At 48.0% G+C, this 17,932-nt stretch overlaps 1 protein-coding gene across 5 annotated transcripts in view; it reads left to right on the forward strand.

The window, feature by feature from the left end:
- The window catches only part of KDM6B (lysine demethylase 6B), a 950,060-nt gene that overhangs the window by 913,707 nt on the left and 18,421 nt on the right, over nucleotides 1-17,932 (forward strand). For all 5 annotated transcript variants that reach the window (XM_085639043.1, XM_085639042.1, XM_085639045.1 and 2 more), the window contains 4 exons: nucleotides 11,843-11,957; nucleotides 12,141-12,328; nucleotides 13,371-13,512; nucleotides 14,367-14,493. In XM_085639043.1, the coding sequence (XP_085495169.1) occupies nucleotides 11,843-11,957; nucleotides 12,141-12,328; nucleotides 13,371-13,512; nucleotides 14,367-14,493 (572 nt within the window). The remainder of the gene's footprint in view (nucleotides 1-11,842; nucleotides 11,958-12,140; nucleotides 12,329-13,370; nucleotides 13,513-14,366; nucleotides 14,494-17,932) is intronic.

Below are 17,932 nucleotides of genomic sequence, written 5' to 3' on the forward strand. Positions count from 1 at the left end.
GGAAAGGATGTTTACATACTTTAGCACATTGAAGCCAGAACCCTTGGCTCTGCTAATGCTTGCTATTAAATGACTGACTTAGAGGCCCACACTAAAAGCCTGGGCCTCCTCAGATGTGACAAATCTCACACACAAATCTTTAGAGCACCCACGTGTTTATTGGGGTTACTATAAGCGGCCCTTCCAAGGGCTGGAAGGAACTGGGGACTTGGGCGCCTCCCTTATCAGGGCCGGACTTTCAAAAGAGTCACACTAGGATGTGAAACCGGAAGAGGTAACCAGAGAGGAGGGGGAGGGGGGAGGGAGGCAAGGATGACGCGCCAAGGATCGAAAGGCATATGTCTAACAGTGTGTCCCCCCCCCACCCACCAAACACCCGCATGGAAATGTGGATAACATGGGGTGGAGGAAAAGTAAAGAAGGAAGAACACGGGGAGAATAAAGGAGGAAAGGCGAGAGGAATGAAGGAAATGGAGGGAAGGATGAATATTGAAGGGGAGAAAAGGAAGGAGAGAGATAAGGAAGGAGGGGGATATAACGGGGAGCGAAGGCGGGACAAGGAGCAAGAGAAGAGAGGGGAGGGAGTAATAAAGGAAAATAGACACGGGGACAAAGAAAAGGAGAAGAGGTGGAGAACAGACGATTGGGAAGAGGAGGAATGGAGGGGGAAGTGAGAAAGGGGAGATAAAGAAAATGGCAGAAGGATGAGAAATGGGAGGGGGAACTGGAGGAACAGGAAGGAATAAATGAAAGGCGAGGAAGGGGTGAACGCTGCACAGAGAGGAAAGACAGGAGGAGACATGAGGGAGAGGAAAGGAAGCAGCAGGGGCGTAAGAAGTAAAGGCTCTACGGACTTTGTGAGTGGGAAAGAAAAGAAGTGAGGAGAAGGGAAGGACAGGCGTGAGGAGGAACAAGAAAGACAAAAGTGAAAGTAGAAAATGAAGATGGTAAAGAACAAGGGTGAAAAGAAGAAAGGTAGGAAGGAAGCGGAGGGAATGTTGGGGAGAAGGAGGGACTAACGGCAAAGGCATGAAAAGCTATGAAGAGGGAATGGAAAAGATAATGTGCAAGATGGTGGCGGAATACACTAGGCGCCAGGGAGGACGGTCACATATAGGATTATAGCAGGAGAACTCAGTGGCGTAGCAGTAGCTGGGAGGGGGGGCACTCTTTTTGGGGGCAGAGGAGGTGAGCAAGTCGTTTCTGTGAACTACCACCGTACCCCCAGAACAAGTCGCCCGTAGCCCCCTGCCCTGGAACAAGTCGCCCCCACCTGCTCTTACCTGCACCAGACTGCAAACTCGGGGGCGCCGCGGGTGGCAGGAGGTCTGGTTACGTCACTTGGAGAACTGTGAATATCAGGAGGTTATTCATGGACAGGCTGTGAGTGACATCAAATGGCCGAGAGTAAAGCTTGCGCTGTCTATGACGTCACTTAGAACCACGAGCTGAATAACACCCCCATTATTCACAGTTGCTATCGGTAATTTTATTTTGTATATTGAAGCTAACGAGGAGGGAGTAGGAGGGGGGAGTGGGGGCGGGCACAGTGGTGCGGGCCGCAGTTGTAAAAGGCAGGGAGAGGGTGAGATTGAGAAAGGGAAAGATAGGGATCAAAGGAAACCAGGACGACACCTAGCTAGACAATAACAAGCAAGAAGGGGGTGGCAAATGGTGTGCACTTTGATGTCCTCAGTGGCCACGCGGCTCACTGAGGACATCAAAGCGGCCGTGAAAGTGATCAGGCAGTGCTTTTCAGGCTGCCAAATGGTGCGCGCGCCCGGCGCACATGCACTGTATTTGGAGGCCTGAAAAGCCACTGTTTGCACTTTCAAAACTCGCTTACTATTAGTCTCGCCAGAGCAGCGCTAAAGCGCTGGCTCAGACGAGACCTAAAAAGGGGGAGGCACATTAGCCTTTTTAGGCTTTGGGACCAAAGGTCCCCAAGGGTCAGGTGAGTTCCAAAACTGCACCAGCACAGGGGGCAGACGGGTGCAGAGATAAAAATCAGAGTTCAGCCGAATGCTGTTCAATGGAGATTGGGGGTGCTCGAAGCCACCCGGCGTGCAGATAAGTAAATCAGATGCAGGGACCAAGCTTTGGGAGTTAGGTCAAGCACAGGGGGACCACAAAGCAACACCAAACATACACCACCAGCGGCACAGGGGTGGCCGGGTACAAATTCAACGTCTGGCACCCAATGCTTTTCAATGGAGTTTCTGCTTTTTACAAACAGGCTGCAGGTGTCGCACCGGAGGTTACTGGTAAGTCTGGGCGGTGAACTCCTCTTGCAGAGTTTTCTGCATTCCGCGTTACGGAGTTTTTTCCCCTCACTTGTGTTCATCAACGACAAGTTGGCGAGTGTGAGCGAGTAAAATCCACCTCCCAGCGACATGTTTCCTCGTTCGCGATCGTCAACATCAAGTTGGCGAACGCGAGCTTGGAAAATCAAACTTCCAGCAAGATTTCTCTATGCGGGCAGTCAGATTTCTCATTGCGAGTGGTCGCATATGCTCGCGACCGCTCATGTTGAGAAACGGCCCGCTCGCGTTGAGAAAGCTGCTGCTCGAGTAAAAATCTACTAGAGTGGTGCCCGCTTGCGCTGCGCATGATGTAATTCGCTATGATTGCACAGTGCGGACAAGCACCTGGCTCTAAAAATCACTGCGAACTGCATTTATCTAAAGAAACTCCTCCGATCGCGGAGTTCCCCCGGTCGTAGAGCTCCGCGTATTGCAGTGGAGTTTTTTTTTTGTACTCTGCAGAGTTCCTCATGAACTCCGCCCAGGCTTAGTTACTGGAGGTAGACCAATGAAAGCAGAGCTAAGTAGAGATGTAGAGGGTAGTAGGGGCACAGTTGATTCTGCTCACTAAGGCACAGGGTCTTCAAGTGCAGGGGTGCCTTAAAACGATGGAGTCTTCTTACCAGAGATGGTCGCAGTCAGGGGGAGCCTCTGGATACAGACTGCAGGCTTCGTCGTGGAGTCCAGGAGGGGATCAGCCAATGCTGGACTGGGTCAGGAATGCTGGGGATCCCACTCTGGGTCGGTGGGCCGCCTGGATATGGTCTGTAGGCATCTAGTGCTGAGTGGGCAGGACTCGCGGATCCGCAGGCCACAAAGTCCTTTGTGTTGGATTCTTGGGGAGAGAACCGCTGTCCTTGGGAGTTCTGTTCTTTCTCAAAGTTGAGGCAGTGTTCCTCTGGTTTCTGGAAGTCGCTGTCTGCAGGGCAGGCACCATCTACAGGGGTCTTGAAAGCTGGGGACAAATCAGTCTCCTTCAGACTTCGCTGCACTGCGTCAATCTTCTTAGGTCACAGGTAACTAGTTTCCATTTCTAAGGGAGCCAGCTAAATACTAAACTGGGGGGGGGGGTTGCGTTTCAGTGGAGTAGCAGGTAAGGTCAACGGGCACATTATCTGGGCTGCCTACTCCCGCTATTATGCTACCCTCCTGTGGAAGGGGTCATAGTCCTAGCCCTAGTTGGAAGAGTCCCCTCATCTTCAAGATGAAGGGGACTGAAAAGTGTACTTCACTTTGCCTCCTTCACATGATGGGTGGAGTTGGTAAAGGTGGGCACACCTAGCCTTTTTAAGTTTTCCCACCCAAAGTGGGGGTGTAAACCAGGGGCTGCCATCTGCTGGGAGGTTGTATTACAAAGGCAGAAGGCCTTTGAAGCTTTCCCATCGAGCACTGGGCCTATCCTGGGGGAGGAGGGGTGACACCTCTGCCCAGGATGTGCATTGTTTCTTATCCCAGAAAGAAGAGACTTTCCACCCAGGGGTCCAAAAACGTGTGTGTGTGTGTGTGTTGCCTGTGTGTGTGTGTGTGTGTGTGTGTGTGTGTGTGTGTGTGTGTGTGTGTGTGTGTTGCCTGTGTGTGTGTGTTGCCTAAAGCTAGGTTTTCAGGGGGTGTCTCTGAGGAGCCCTCTGAGTATGTTTTAATAAATCTCACACTGTCATCAGTGTGGATATATTACAAGGAGCTGTTTGGTACCAAACACTCCTGGTTTCATTGAAGCCATCGCGGTACTGGGGAACTAGAGATGTCTAGTTTCCAGCCCATGTACTCCTTATGGCTTCCCTGGCACTCACAATATTTAGGAATTGACTTAAGTATTGTAGGGGCATATCTACTCATGCAGATCTATGCCCTAACCTGTGGTATAGTGCACCCTGCATTAGGGCTGTAAGGCCTGCTTGAGGGGTGACTTACCTATACCTTCAGGCAGTACTGGCTGGCCTGGCACCCAGGCAGGGTCCCTTGTCCAATTTGTCGTTCTTCACCACACAGGGGCATTCAAGGGGCAGTGTCATGGTCCTGGTGAGTGGGTACCAGGGGACCCTTTTCAGGCCCTGGGTACCTGGGGTACCACTTACTAGGGACTTACAGAGGGGCAGAAGTATCAATTGGGGGAAGGTTTTAGGGAAGAAGCACTAGCTCAGGGGACCTGGTTGGCAGGGACCCTGTGAACTACAGTTGAAACCACGTCAATACTAGGCAAAAAGTGGGGGCTATCCATTTCGAAAAAAAGGCCCTTTTTCACACCAAGTACATAGGACTGGTCGAAACAAGTCCATTTTTTAATGGATGGAAAGGTCGCACAAAGAAAATACACTAGTCTATCTTATTGCCATAATCTTTTATCTTCTGAAAGTATGGTATACATTTATAGGCTGGCAACCCTGACAGGTTTTCGCTGACCAGTTGTGCACTGCTAGAGGAAACTGCCACATCCAACCAGAAAACACAGCTATCTGGTTGAAAACGCTCTATTGTGAGCTTACTGAGAACTTAGTGAGTTTAAATCCTACCTATTGCTTACAATTTGTTGGCTTCATTGTACTTCTCATTTGCGTGCTTCTTATTGGATGGCTTGCCTTTTCCTTCTAGTGTTTGTCCCTCCCCTTAAGCATTGTGCTTTTCTCCATGCTCTGTTGCTCTTGTGTGCCCTCCCCCATTCTGTGTTACTCCCTCGCTTGTGTGCTTCTCCCCTCGGTCTGCTTGTTGCTTTCCCCCTCTCATTGCCTGTTGCTTCCCGCACCACCCGTTCCTCTAGTCCTGCCCCCTCAGTCCTATGTTTTAAATTAGAATGTTTACATTTTTATGCTTAAAAAGCTTTCCTGCTACTCTACACTTGCATGAGGAAGCTTGTATTTGCTTAAGTCATCATGCATGTGCATGCATACAAAATGAAGCATCTGCAGCATGGAGCATTCCCCCACCCCCTTAGTTTGTGGTGTACAGCATCAGCATTATTGCTGATGCTGTACAACAGGAACAAAAGTCATTGGCAAAGGAGAGACCGATTAGCTTTAATTCTTGTCTGAACACTGTGGATGGTTGGCTTTAGTAAAAAAAACATAATTATCTAGTTTAGAATGGGGCATTTTAGAAAGAAAAAAAAACCTCTGCTTTATTAGAATCAGTGCGTCTATAAGCGAGAGCTTGTTGAAGCTGTTCTCTGTAAGGTGCATGTAACAGGTACTGACTCAAATTAGTTTTCAGATTGTGTTTACCTTTCTTAAATAGAATGTTGACGGCGAAAAATGGTATAGCTCTGCCGAGTGGTTTGGGGCTATCATTGACTGAAATCCATATTTCATAGGGACCTGTACAATATTTTCAATATTAGGCAGGACCTGTGAACTATTTTTCATATTTAAGAGGTTCCTGTGAAATGAGGCTTTTATAGCACTCTATTTTGTGCAATAAAACCACCCAAACATGTACAATGTTTGTATATAATGTGTAAGTGTGCTATGGAATCCTGTAGATGGGTGGGACTATTCAGTATTTACCTACACTGAAGAATCCCATAATGGAGAACCCGTTTTTCAGGTAATTCTCTTAATTTTATTTGTATGCCAAACTTTTGAGATAAATGCTATGTTCGAGGCATATGAGCTGCAGATTGTACACTTAGCATAGGTCGCCATCTGGTGTTGGGCCCGGATGTTTGCAGTTTGTTTTTCTTCTTGGACCGTGCTTGGAAGTCACGAGTTTGGTGACTCCTCCTTCGGTCCGTACTGCGCATGGGCTTCGGCTCCATCCTCAGATTGTTTTTTTCCGCCATCGGGCTCGGATGTGATACTTCGTGCTCCGGCTTCGAACTTCTACGGTTCCAGCCTCGACGGAAAATCCTCGATTCTTCGAGTTCCTTCATCATCTTCATCTCTCGAAGCGGCACTTTTTCCATCCCGTACATCGACACCGGCCTTCGGGCCCTCCGCGACTCCGGTCCCGGCCGATGGAAAGGACTCCGTTTAAAAAGTGCCCAGAATGTGGGTCTAAATTTCCCCACACCGACCTCCATCAGGTGTGTAACCTTTGCCTCTCTCCGGAACACGAGGCTCGAGACTGCCCCGCCTGCAAGTCTTTTCGATCGAAGAAAACGATCCGAGATCGAAGGGCTCGACGCACCATGGCGCACTCATCCTCAACAGTTCCACCGGACATCTTCGGAGACGACGCCGAAGCTTCGGGGCAGACACACACCGAACTGGGAGAAGACATCGTCAGCGCTTCCGAGGCCGACGACTCCGACCTGGAGGACGTAACACCAGGACAGCGGGCCGTGAGTACAATGCCCCCTCCCAGCCCCGCACCGAAAACCAAAGAGACTCCGGTTACCCCCTCGCCTGCCGGCCTGGGCAAAACCAAAACCAAAGCCTCGATCACCCCACCTTCGGGCCCGGTGTCGAAGCACTCAAAGTCTCACGGCAGCTCGGGATCGAGCCAGCCGACGCCCGGTGCCGATAAACACCACTCGGCACCGAAGCCTGCAAAATCCAGCTCGACTCCGAAACCACCGGTGCCGAAACCTGGACACTCGGCGCCGACCAAACACAAACAGAAATCGGTCGGCACCGACGCTCCGGCGCCGAAACAGCATTCGACGCCGAAACACACGGAGACCTCCAAAAAGCAAGGCGTACACAGAACATCGAAACCTCCGGTTCCGAAATCGCCGGTGCCGACAGACGACTCGGCGCCATTGGCTCTGTTTACACCAGACCCTTTACAAAAGACTTTGTCCAGAGATCCAAAGACTGGCCTTTTGACTGTGATTACTAAGAAGCGTCGCCTTGAGGCTCCGGCTCCTCCTCCTCCACCCAAAAAGAGGGACTCAGCCACTTCTCCCCTTAGAGTACCCTCCCCACTGCCACCCCCCCTCCCACCACCACCCCCTCCACCTTTACCTCACTACGATCCGGCCCCATCCCCAGATCCGGATGACGGGGACCCGGACAATGACCCAGGGGACGCCCCAATGGATCCCACCCCACCAGGGACCCCAGATCCATGGGAGGATTATAATAACCCTGATGTACCCAATGTACCTCAAGACGACCTATACCCATCAAGGCCGTCTCCTCCAGAGGACTCTTTAGGGTTTCACCATTTAGTGCAGAGAGCAGCACACTACCATGGGGTGGACATGCACACGGAACCAGTGGAAGAAGACTTCCTACTGGATACATTTGATTTACAAGATCGTTCCACTGCTATTTTACCCATGCTTAAGGGTGTCACCAAGCACGCTACAGAGGTATTCAAAGACCCTGTCAGAGCCAGAGTACTAAACCCTAGAATAGAGAAGAAGTACAAGGCGGCACCCACAGACCCTGCATACATCAAGGGCCCTGCTCCTCTAGATTCCCTAGTTGTCTCCACAGCTAGAAAGCGGGCTAACTCCCAATCCTCAGGAGATGCCCCACCACCAGACAAGGAATCTAAACTTCTGGACGCGTCTGGTAAACGCACCGCCTACCAGGCTGCAAACATGTGGCGCATTGCAAATACACAAGCACTGCTTGCGCGATATGATAGAGCACACTATGATGAATTAGAGGCTCTTATGCAGCACCTTCCAGAGAAATACAAACGCCAAGCTCATGACTTGATACAGGAGGGCAAACTAATCACAAACACCTCCATTAAGTGTGCCCTCGATGCAGCAGACACTGCTTCTAGAGCCATAAACACCAGTGTCCTGCTTCGCCGCCATGCCTGGCTCAGGATATCAGGGTTCAAGCCTGAGGTCCAGACATCAATACTTAATCACACCTTTGACCAGCAAACACTCTTTGGCCCAAAGGTAGACGAAGCGCTCGAAAAAATGAAGAAAGATACAGACACAGCGAAGTCTATGGGAGCGCTCCAGACCCAAGCCTCTAAGCGTTCCTTTCGACGCTCGTCCTTTCGTGGCACAGGTAGAGGCTCCTCCACCGATAATGCCTCTACCTCCTACAAATCCCCTCCTCAAAATACCTTTTCAAAGGGCAACCAAAGAGGTGGCTACAGAGGCAACAACAATAAGGGCAGGGGCAAAACCAACAATACCCGTTCTGCCACCCCACCCGCACAATGACTCCCCTTCCCTCCCCCCAGACCATTCCACTCCGGTCGGGGGCAGACTACAAGATTTTATCCACGTATGGGAGTCCATAACATCGGACAAATGGGTGACCCAAATCATTCGGTCAGGGTACTGCCTCGAGCTAACATCTACCCCACCCAATATCCCACCAAGGCACCGTCCAATGTCCCAAGAGCATTCCACACTGCTCAAACAAGAGGTACTCTCGCTCCTCCAGAAACACGCCATAGAGCAGGTACCCGACAATCAACGAAATCTAGGGGTCTACTCCCTATATTTCTTAATCCCAAAGAAAGACGAGACCCTCAGACCCATTCTGGATCTCCGGCCTCTAAATGCCTACATACATTCAGACCACTTTCACATGGTCACCTTACAACAAGTCCTCCCACTCCTCTGCCAGGGAGACTTTCTCACAACACTGGATCTGAAAGACGCGTACTTTCACATTCCAATACACCCCTCTCACAGAAAATACCTCAGGTTCGTGGTGGACGGGCAACATTACCAATTCAAGGTTCTCCCCTTCGGGGTCACCACTGCACCACGGGTGTTTACCAAATGCCTAGCAGTAGTAGCAGCACACCTCAGACGTCAACATGTTCACGTCTTCCCTTACTTAGACGACTGGCTCATAAAAGCCGCGTCCTACCACCAATGCGTGCAACATACAAACAGCACCATCCAACTGCTTCATCAGCTAGGCTTCACGGTGAACTACCAAAAGTCCCACCTCATACCATCTCACACAAAGCAATATCTCGGGGCCACCATAGACACCTCAAAAGGTATTGCCTATCCAAACCCAGCCAGAATCACAAGCATTCTAGCCTTACGCAAAATATTCCTTCCTCAACACTCTCTACCAGCAAGAGTGTTTATGAAGCTCATAGGGATGATGGCGTCTTGCATCTTCATAGTGCCCCATGCAAGACTCCACATGCGTCCACTTCAGGAGTGCCTAGCACAACAGTGGAACCAGGCCCAGGGTCAGCTAACGGATCTGGTGTTGGTGGACGGCCGCACACATCACTCTCTGCAGTGGTGGAACACCACAAACCTTTCCAAGGGACGGCCGTTCCTGGACCCGGTTCCCCAAGTGACTCTAACAGCGGACGCATCGCTCTCCGGCTGGGGAGCGCACCTCTTACACCTCACAATGCAAGGTCTATGGACGCCACAGCAAAAAACGCTCCACATCAACCATCTGGAGCTTTTGGCGATCTTTCTAGCCCTAAAATCTTTCCAAAAGCAGATTTCAGGCAAAGCAGTCCTCATTCGCACAGACAACATGACTGCGATGTATTATATACAGAAACAGGGGGGGACACACTCTCCCCAGCTCTCCCGCTTAGCCCAGAGCATATGGAGATGGGCAATTCCCCAAAACATTTTTCTCCTGGCACAACATGTTCCAGGCGTACAAAACACCATAGCAGATCTGCTCAGCAGACAGACTCAACAACTACACGAATGGGAACTGCATCCACAAGTTCTTCACCCATTCTTCCAACAGTGGGGGCATCCTCAAATAGACCTCTTCGCCACCCACGAAAACAAAAAATGCCCAAGCTTCGCCGCCAGATACCCACACCCATTGTCCAAGGGCAATGCGATATGGATGAACTGGTCAGGCAGATTTGCATACGCCTTTCCACCTCTCCCACTAATTCCATTAGTGGTCAGGAAACTACAACAGCACTCCCTCACACTCATTCTGGTAGCTCCGACGTGGGCCAGACAGCCGTGGTACACCACGCTACTACAACTATCAGTGGTACCACATCAAAAACTGCACCTTTCCCCATGCCTCCTAACCCAGAACCATGGAGAAATCAGGCACCCGGACCCAGCTCAGCTCAACCTGGCGATCTGGCTCCTGAAATCTTAGAATTCGGGTACCTTAACCTTCCCCCTGATTGCATGAACATCATCATGGAAGCCAGACGTCCTACCACTAGAGCATGCTATGCCGCAAAGTGGAAAAGATTTGTAATGTACTGCCGTAACAATACAATCAACCCTCTAGATGCATCCATACAACACATCATATGCTATCTGCTCCATCTTCACAGGTGTAACCTAGCGTATTCATCCATACGCCTACACCTAGCAGCGATCGCTGCCTATCTACAAAACAGACAGCATTTGTCACTCTTCACAGTGCCCGCTATTAAAGCCTTCATGGAAGGCCTTAAACGAGTAATTCCTCCCAGGGCACCACCCTCCCCTGTATGGAATCTAAATTTGGTCCTTACACGACTAATGGGTCCGCCCTTCGAACCAATGCACAAATGTGAGCTACAATTTCTCACCTGGAAAACAGCTTTCCTTGTAGCTATCACTTCCCTTAGAAGGGTTGGTGAAATACAAGCGTTCACCATACAGGAACCTTACATACAAATGCATCACAGCAAGGTCATACTTCGAACTAATCCGAAGTTCCTGCCCAAAGTCATTACCCCCTTCCACCTCAATCAATCAGTGGAATTACCTGTCTTCTTTTCGCAACCCCAATCTGTTGCGGAAAGGGCCTTACACACACTAGATGTGAAAAGAGCGTTGCTATATTACATACAAAGAACGCAACCCTTCAGGAAGACCAAACAGTTGTTCGTTTCCTTTTCTCCACCACATAAAGGCAACCCCATCTCAAAATCAGGGATAGCTAGGTGGATTGTAAAATGCATACAAATTTGCTATCAGAGGGCAAAGAGAACATTATCTGTTCCCCCTAAAGCCCACTCTACAAGAAAGTTAGGGGCTTCTATGGCTTTTCTAGGGAATATACCCTTAGATGACATATGCAAGGCAGCCACATGGTCTACACCGCACACATTCACAAAACACTACTGTGTAGATGTGCATTCCCAGCAGCAAGCTAGGGTGGGCCAGGCTGTACTAAAAACACTCTTTCAAACAGCTGCAACGGATACCGGTGGTCGCCGCTAAGGTTGGGTACTGCTATATAATCTATGCTAAGTGTACAATCTGCAGCTCATATGCCTCGAACGGAATATGCTACTTACCAGTATGCATCTGTTCTTGGCATGTAGAGCTGCAGAGTTGTACACGCCCACCCGCCTCCCCGGCTACCTGTATCCGTTCCAGTCCATCTTATTTAGATACAACACACATGGGTTTCTCACTGTTATTACTACGCTCCATCATTTCCCTGTTGGCGAAAAACAATCTGAGGATGGAGCCGAAGCCCATGCGCAGTACGGACCGAAGGAGGAGTCACCAAACTCGTGACTTCCAAGCACGGTCCAAGAAGAAAAACAAACTGCAAACATCCGGGCCCAACACCAGATGGCGACCTATGCTAAGTGTACAACTCTGCAGCTCTACATGCCAAGAACAGATGCATACTGGTAAGTAGCATATTCCTTATGTAGAAGAATTGCAAACGGATTCCTTTGACTATCTGCTTACCTTTTCCCTTTTCTGGCTTTTGCAGGACACCAAGAGAACAATAACTTTTGTTCTGTGAACATTAACATTGGGCCTGGGGACTGTGAATGGTTTGCAGTTCACGAACATTACTGGGAGACCATCAGCGCCTTCTGTGAGAAGTGAGAACCATATGAGATATGTTGCACTGGGGGTGGGAAGCATGGAGGGATACCTAGGGAGGAAAACCTATGCTGGTGGGTGGTCGACTGCGGGCAGGGTAGGGAATAAGGGTTAGTGGGGAGTATTGTGAACTCTGATACGTGTGATAGAATGTTTCTAAAATAAAGTTTTCTTTTTAATAGGCACAATGTAGACTACCTAACTGGCTCCTGGTGGCCTATCCTTGAAGACCTCTACAAGGAGAACATCCCCGTGTACAGATTCATGCAGCGGCCTGGCGATTTGGTGTGGATCAATGCTGGCACAGTTCACTGGGTCCAGGCTACTGGCTGGTGCAATAACATTGCCTGGAATGTGGGTCCCCTCACACGTGAGTACATTTTAGTTATTTTGTTTGAGACTCTCTTCTTCTTACTTCACTTCCAGTCAACCAGCACACTAGAGGTTGGTAGGTTTTCATGGGGCACCTGTAAGGTGCCCTGTCAGTGCATGTCTTAATAAATCCACTACAGACATCAGTTTGGATTTATTAAGACAAGGTGTTTGAAACCAAGCACCACAGGTTTCAGTGAAGGGATCGTGTAGCTGGGAAACTCTTAATGACCAGTACATGTACTCAAGATCGCTTCCCTGTTCACTTCTACTATCTAGTAATTGAACTAGACCGCTCATGCAGATATGACCCCACATGTAATATAATGTCTGCCTGCCTTGGGGCTGTAAGACCTGTTGTAGGGGTGACTTAACATATATTTCAGGCAGTGTCTGGGGACATGGCACGCTGTGTGCGCGCGCCAGGTCGTTTTCCCTCTTGTCCACACCCTTTCATGCAGCCTGCAATGGCAGTCTGCATGAATTTGGTACATGCTGCAGCCCTTAGGGACCCTCTTTAGCACCCATGCACTGGGTACCTGTGGCACCATTTACTAGGGATTTACAGAGGTGCTAAAGGTCTTGCCAATTGTGGGACTGCACCGTTGCCTTGTTTTTGGGAAAAAACACTGGTACTGGGGACCTGGTTAGCAGGAACACAGTGCACTTCAGTCCAAATACATCAAATACCAGGCACGAAATGGGGGTGACCATCTCAAAAAAGGGGCACTTTCCTACACAAAGTCTTCATTGGCAGTGTGTACGTTGCAAATGTGTTCTGCCAAGATGTGGTCTTCAAGACACATTCACTAATCATTACTGTATCGACGTGTTCAGACAAAAAGTGAAGTAATATATGCCACAAGATGGTGTAAAAACAATTGTTCTCAGCTACTCTCCTTACAGACCAACCTCTACTTTAGGTTAATTAGTATTTTGAATTGGATGGCAGAAGGGAAGACTTGTAGTGCTTGACTGTCTTGAGGTCTTTGAATAAAACAGATTATTTTTGAATAATGGTGCTTTTCTTTTCACTGCAGCCTATCAGTATCAATTGGCCCTGGAGCGCTATGAGTGGAATGAGGTGAAGAAAGTTAAGTCCATTGTGCCCATGATTCATGTCTCTTGGAATGTTGCTCGCACTGTGAAAATCACTGACCTGGACCTATACAAGATGATAAAGTAAGTTTCTGCACAGAATATCTGCATGTGAGGACAGTATGGGAAAGACCTGTTGTGGTGGGCTTTTATGTTTTTGTGAGGAGGGGGAGGCACTAAGTAGCACCAAGTGCCTGCCTTAGCCAAGCTCCTGCCACCTAGCATAACCATCATGTGAATCACTTAGTCAAAGGTACATAACGTTGCCTCAGCCACCGCCTTGAAAGGAAAATAATACTGTCAACCAGATGGTAGTACCCCTCTCTTTTTTCTGGCCTAAGACCTGCCATGTCAGGATTGGGTATCTCTATCTGTCACATGATTGAGACGGCGTAATAGGGTGGTGATGAAGCCTACCTCCCTTTTATTAACCTCTTCAGAGCTGAGGAATTCCTGTGGATTCTACCCGGTCCCTCAACCAATGAAGTAAAGCAAGGGGAATTCCCTAGGGGTGAGTGAAAGCACTACGGGTAAACTCCCGTCAACCCTGCACAACCTGGTACACGGTTAAATCAAGGCATTAATTACACCGGTAATCTAAAGAATTACCGCCACTGGGGGGTGTGTGCATTATCCTCACATAAAGAAATCCAGGGGGATTTAGTTGACTAACATGCACCCAAGGTTTGCACTTCATGTGTGCATGGGGGGTCAGTAGGGTATATGCACCCCATGGAAGACAAGCAAAGGTCAGTTAGGCCACTGTGAGCCATGTTGGGAAACCTTCAAAATAGGTGGTGCTGGTATACTCAATTGTATTTTTAAGGGATAGGTTTTGGGGTGGCTCCTCCACAGTGCATGAAGAGTCTGGTTTGTTTGACCTCTGCAGTGGCAGGGCTCATTCTTAGTTTTTTTTTCTTGTGTCGCCAAACATCAAGGTACACTCTTATGCAGTCCATTAAGCATTGCCAGGTGCAGCGGGACAACCTCATCAAGTCCGGGAAGAAGCTTGTCTACCAAAGCCGTGTGAAGGATGAACCAGCCTATTATTGTAATGAATGTGACGTGAGTACTCGCTGCCATAGATTGAAACCAATCTGTTGTGCTTTGGTCTTGGTCCTTTAATATGGCTAGTTAATGAAACATAGTACATTAATTTGATTTGGCATAAAATATGGGATTAGTCTATTTTGGGAGTAACTCTGCCTACTGAATTTTTCAAAACTATCAGTTGGTTTAGGTGGAGACGTGATTTTAAGAGTTGTAGGGAGCAAAGCCTTCAGGTTTCTCTACCTGTCTTCCTTGTTCATCCAGTTTTGAATCATGGAAATAATTCCTGTGGTTGATTTGATCATTCCACATCAACCTTGAATTTTCCATCAGACTGCATTCTTATGTATATGACAGCTGCTTCAAGTCCGGTTAAAAGCTCTTAAGACTATAATCAAACACAATAGTCTTGTAGGTAGTCTATGGTGAGACAGAATGAGAACCATGACAAAACATTCGTGCATATACTTTTTTGCTGCCTCTATCCTCTTCTAGATTAATTTACTGTGCATTATTCCGCTACCTGATGGTTGGGTCCGGAAGTATTTGAAACTGTGAGGTTTTAGCCTGGGCATCCACTAAGGCAGGAGTCAAATGACTCAAAAAGACCACGGTGCCCCAAAACATGCCCACGATTTCAGATTAATTTTTTCTGCTGGTGAATCAAAAGATGTAGGGAGAATTCTTGAAAAGATGTCAGAATTTCAGTGATTCACTAAAAAGTGCAGGGAAGTCCATGATTACACATAGTGGAGTGAAGTTTTTGGTCCTCGTCTTCGAGTTCATAGGATGCATTTCAGCATAGTTGTTTACTTTGTCTCATAAACACAATTTCATTGCAAAAATACTTTATTTAAGTTTTGTTTAAACTTGCACTATATGCTTGCTTCCAACAATGAAGATCCGGTATACATGTTCTGTCTTGCTCATAACCAATGGCTGAGAACTGCTTATGCCTGTTTTCTTTTCAAGCCAAAGACTTTAATTCATAGAGGCAAAGGGTCTGATTCACAAACTGCACTTCTGAGTAAGTTTACTACTTTTTGGTATTCACAAACTGCACTTTTGTAGTAACTTGCACTTTTGTAGAAAGTCCAGCACTAAACATTGCCAATCACTGGTACTGAAAGAACCACCCATAGAAAATAATGTAGTTGTGGAAGTGACACAGCAAACCTCCTAAATGATGTGGTGATACTGTTGGAAAGTGGATTATTATTAGTGACAGATATGCATTTACCACTGGCAATAATGACACAATATAGGGCTCAGAGTAGGTCTTAAAAAATTATTCCCATGATCAACCCTTGGTAACTTAGCTGCGAACAGGCAGGCTTAACTTCAAAGACAGGTATGTAAAGCACTTTAAAACGCCAATTCAGTAAATAATTAAGACACAACACAAAAAAATATAACGCCAATTTATACAAATAGGAAATATTTTAATCTTTAAACTGACAAAAAAAAAAAAAATCCACTGCAGGGAACCAGAGATATGAATTTTTAAAGTTTAGTCACTTTCTAGTGCTTAGAAACCAACAGTGCCACTTTTGGACATTTGGTTTCCTCTGACAAAGACGATTTCTCACCAGACTTGTGCAGCCTCCTCCAGCAGGCTTAATCCTGTTAGGAACGCCTTCCTGAAGGTCCTCTTGCGGGTCCAAAGTGTCCAAAACACAATTCAAGGGTCTGGAATCTCCAAGAGGGTACTTGAAAGTTTGGGACTTCAGTTCCCACAATCCACTTAGAAAAAAAACCCTTACAAATCCGCTGGTAGTACTCCAGGCTGGGGATTCTTTGTGGTGAAGGTCCAGGTGAGCTCTGTTAACCTATTGCTTGCAGGAAGTCCACTCTTTTGAAGCAGGTTTGAATCACAGCACTGTAGTTTCAGATGGTGCATAAGGTGCAATTTTCAGAGTGCAGGGCCTCGTAAATGCACATCAAACTCTTCAGCATTGGCCCTTCTGGTTCTCTTAGATTTCCAAAAATCCGATCTGAGTGGCACTGGCCCTCTCCGATACTTATTCAGTGTTCTTTGGGGTCAAGCAGGAGGGCACTCTGTCCAGTGAGGTGCAGGGCAACACCCCAAAGTATGACGACTTCCTCCAAAGTGTGACACAATGCTAACCCAGAAAGCACTATTCCTCCAAAATTCAATTTGTCTGAATTTTCAGCAGAGGGATCAGAACTAACTAAACCAGCCCATAGGATGGCTTCATCTGCATAGGTCCACTGTCCTTACATCTGGAAATTCCTCATTAATCACCCCCCTCACCCCCCCCCCCCCCCCCCATCTGGCTGCAGGGCAGAGAGGAGAGGTGTAAATGAAAACTGCTTTCTATAGCTTGTCTCCTCCTTCCCTTGAAGAGCATTATTTACCACCCCTCTCCCTGGCACTGGCATTCCTATGGCCAGCAACCTCTCCTCTCCGAAAGGCTTCCTAACCAGAGGGGTAATTTATCACCTATTCAAAGCAGCCAGGCTAGTCCACTTATCTCTGACCAATCGGAGCAGAGCACCTCAGGGTTGAATTTTGGCTCACAGACAAAGTCTTATAACTTCTTGTCTGTACCTTTTAGAAGAAATTCAACAATACCATATTACTGAGTCCTTTAATCCTAGTTTTAGGGCTTTTATTTTTCCAGTTAATGGGCTGGGAATCCTCAATGCAAAAACGAACTGGCCAATTTCTCTAATACCAGGGCTTATATAATAGACTTTGTAAGGGCCCTGCTTATATCTACAGGACATGCACCCCTGGGACACGTAGGAAAGACTTCAGGGGTTCTGAATATATCAAAATATTGCATATCTTAATTTCACAGTGCTCCTAGCACAAACGTCGATTTTGGTAAGCACTCTTCTACAAGGTGGGGAGTTAAATGTGCTATTTCACCAACCCCAGGGCATATAAAAACCTTTATATAAGGATTCTCCATAAAAGTACCTGACCCCCCCCCCCCCCTCTCCCACACCCCTGGGGGTACCTACCATGCCCAAACATTGTAGTTTATCCATTTTTAAGTGCCTAAAACACCAAAGTCGAGTTTGGGCACAATGTGCATTTTAAAGACAGTCCTGCAACACAGGGCTGCTTTTAAACTGACCTCAGGCTCCAGCAGTGTACACATGCAAGTGCAGAAAAGGCTGCTAGCCTCTAAACTGCCCTACCCTATTCTATATTGGGGACTTAAAGGTAGTTTCAATCCCCCTGCCTTATATGTACTAGGGCCTTATAGGGGAGGTCATGCCAATCACAGGGGTACCCTAGTGTATGTAGGTGTTTTCACTGTATTCTACGTGTCTTCAGCATATCACTGGCTCTGTGCCTGGTTAGGCAGAGCCCAGGGTCAGTCAGAGTCCATTACCACCAGTAACAGTCAGCAAAAAGTTGGCGGGTGCCAAGGGCACAGGATGACTTTGCAACAGCTACCCTGGAAAGTATTTAGGGCTG

The sequence above is a fragment of the Triturus cristatus genome, chromosome 12, assembly GCF_964204655.1.
Source record: "Triturus cristatus chromosome 12, aTriCri1.1, whole genome shotgun sequence".
NCBI classification, from domain to species: domain Eukaryota; kingdom Metazoa; phylum Chordata; class Amphibia; order Caudata; family Salamandridae; genus Triturus; species Triturus cristatus.